Source organism: Chenopodium album, chromosome 1, assembly GCF_948465745.1.
Source record: "Chenopodium album chromosome 1, dcCheAlbu1.1, whole genome shotgun sequence".
Classification (NCBI taxonomy): Eukaryota; Viridiplantae; Streptophyta; class Magnoliopsida; order Caryophyllales; family Amaranthaceae; genus Chenopodium; species Chenopodium album.
This window is the reverse complement of record NC_137834.1, coordinates 71,855,200-71,857,020: the sequence shown is the minus strand read 5'-3', so window position 1 is coordinate 71,857,020 and position 1,821 is coordinate 71,855,200. Positions and strand designations below refer to the sequence as shown.

Sequence of the window (1,821 nt, the reverse complement as noted above, 5' to 3'; positions counted from 1 at the left end):
AGCTTAGGCGCATAATTGAGAGCGCTTGAACATTATCGTTCCTTTGGGTTCGACCCATGACTTGCCTCTATACTTGTATTTAGGTTTGTTAAGTGTTTATAAATTTAGTTTGACCGAGGGAGAATTAGTTTCAACGACCTAGTTTTACCCCTCGTCATCCGGATTTGCTCCAAGACCTCAAGGCAATGGTGATAATTCTTATGCTCAACCCCCATCTTCCAAGACTACCTTAGAGGAGATCATCGAGAACCAAACCAAGATTTTGAACACTTACATGTCGGTGAGTGACAAAAAGTTTAATGAGATGATGACACACAATAAGATGCTTGAAATACAAATTGCTCAATTGGCTAACACCTTGAAAGAGAGTGTGAATGCTAGCCCTTCTTCTTTAACCTCGCAAGGAATGACTCAAGTGAGGAAAATGAGAACGAGGTGTCAAGAAGTATGAGCAAGGAGGAAGTTCAAGAGAAAAAGATGAGTGATGAGTCCAGCAAGATGAGTGATAGCTCTAATGAGAAGAGTGTTGAGAAAGAGAGGAAGCAAGATAAGGATTTCAAATCGAAACTTTCATATCCCAAAGGTTCAATAGGTACAAGTTGGATGAACAATTTGGGAGATTTATCGAGATGCTAAGGAAAATCCATCTTTCTATTCCTTTCACCGATGTTTTGAGAGCAATGCCTAACTATTCTAAATTTCTTAAGGAAATCTTGAGCTTTAAGAGATATTGCAATGTGGTTGAACCGGTGAGTTTGGGGGAGTGTTGTAGTGCCTTTATCCGTAATGACTTTCCCCCAAAGATGAAAGATCCCGAAAATTTCTCCATTCCTTGTAATATTAATGGGAAATTGTTTCAAAATGACCTTTGTGATCTTGGTGCTAGTGTTAGCATCATGCCTTACTCCGTTTTCAAGAAACTCAAGTTAGGTGAGCTCCTTTCAACCAACATGACCCTTCAATTAGCCGATCGTTCTATTAAGTTCCCAAAGGGTATAATTGAGGATGTGCCTCTCAAATTATTAAAGTTCACTATTCCCGTTGATTTCATTGTGCTGGAGATTGCGGAAGATGAAAATATTCCTATCATCTTAGGGAGGCCATTCTTAGCAACTTTGGGTGCTTTAATAGATGTGAAAGGTGGCATGATTACCTTGTGTGTTGGTGATTAGTAAGGCAAGTTTTAAGCTCAAGTCAATGCATGAGTCTTTATCCCTTGTGAAAGGAATCATGTGTGTCAATTCCAATCGCTCCATTGATAATGTATGCATGATTAATTCTTCAACTAACGATGTTCTTGAGAATTGTGATGATGCGCTTTTGATTTTTGGTTGCAAGAAGGTTAGTGAAGAGAAAAAGAAGTTTCCCAAGCCTATGGACGAGGAGATGATTGACATTCCTAAATGGTTTGAGCTTAGCCTTCAAGAGGAGGAGGATGATTCCAAGGATGTGGATGGTCTAAAACCGTCTACTAGAAGGAACAAGGCCAAGAAGAAGGCGGGAGCTTCTAGGAAGAAGAGAATGAGAATGAAGTTGAAGCATGAGAAGTTTGTTTATGAAGCTCAAGAAAATGAAGTTTCATCCAGCAACAATGTGAAGTTGCTAAGAATTGAAGAGGAATTTGTACCTTCCGCCACTTTGAATAAGGTGGTGTTCTTTGACCCTCCATGATTTGGAGGAAGGGTCTAGCCAAGGACCTAAAGCAAGCGCTTCCCGGGAAGTAACCCGGTTTTCTAACCCTTTTCTTTTGATTTCTATTTTTCTTAATTTTCTTTCTTTTATTTTCCTTTCTTTCACTTGTTTTTCTTTTGGATTTATAGG

General features: G+C 39.3%; 1 protein-coding gene across 1 annotated transcript; it reads left to right on the top strand.

Annotated features, from left to right (window-relative positions):
- The first annotated feature begins 629 nt into the window (after positions 1 to 629).
- On the top strand, positions 630 to 1,172 carry LOC145635316 (uncharacterized). The gene has a single exon (XM_081686598.1). It carries the CDS (start codon positions 630 to 632, stop codon positions 1,170 to 1,172), a length of 543 nt encoding a protein of 180 aa, XP_081542724.1.
- Positions 1,173 to 1,821: the final 649 nt, after the last annotated feature.

Coding starts and splice junctions, on each gene's coding strand:
- LOC145635316 (XM_081686598.1), top strand. CDS start 630: ATGCTAAGGAAAATCCATCTTTCTATTCCTTTCACCGATGTTTTGAGA.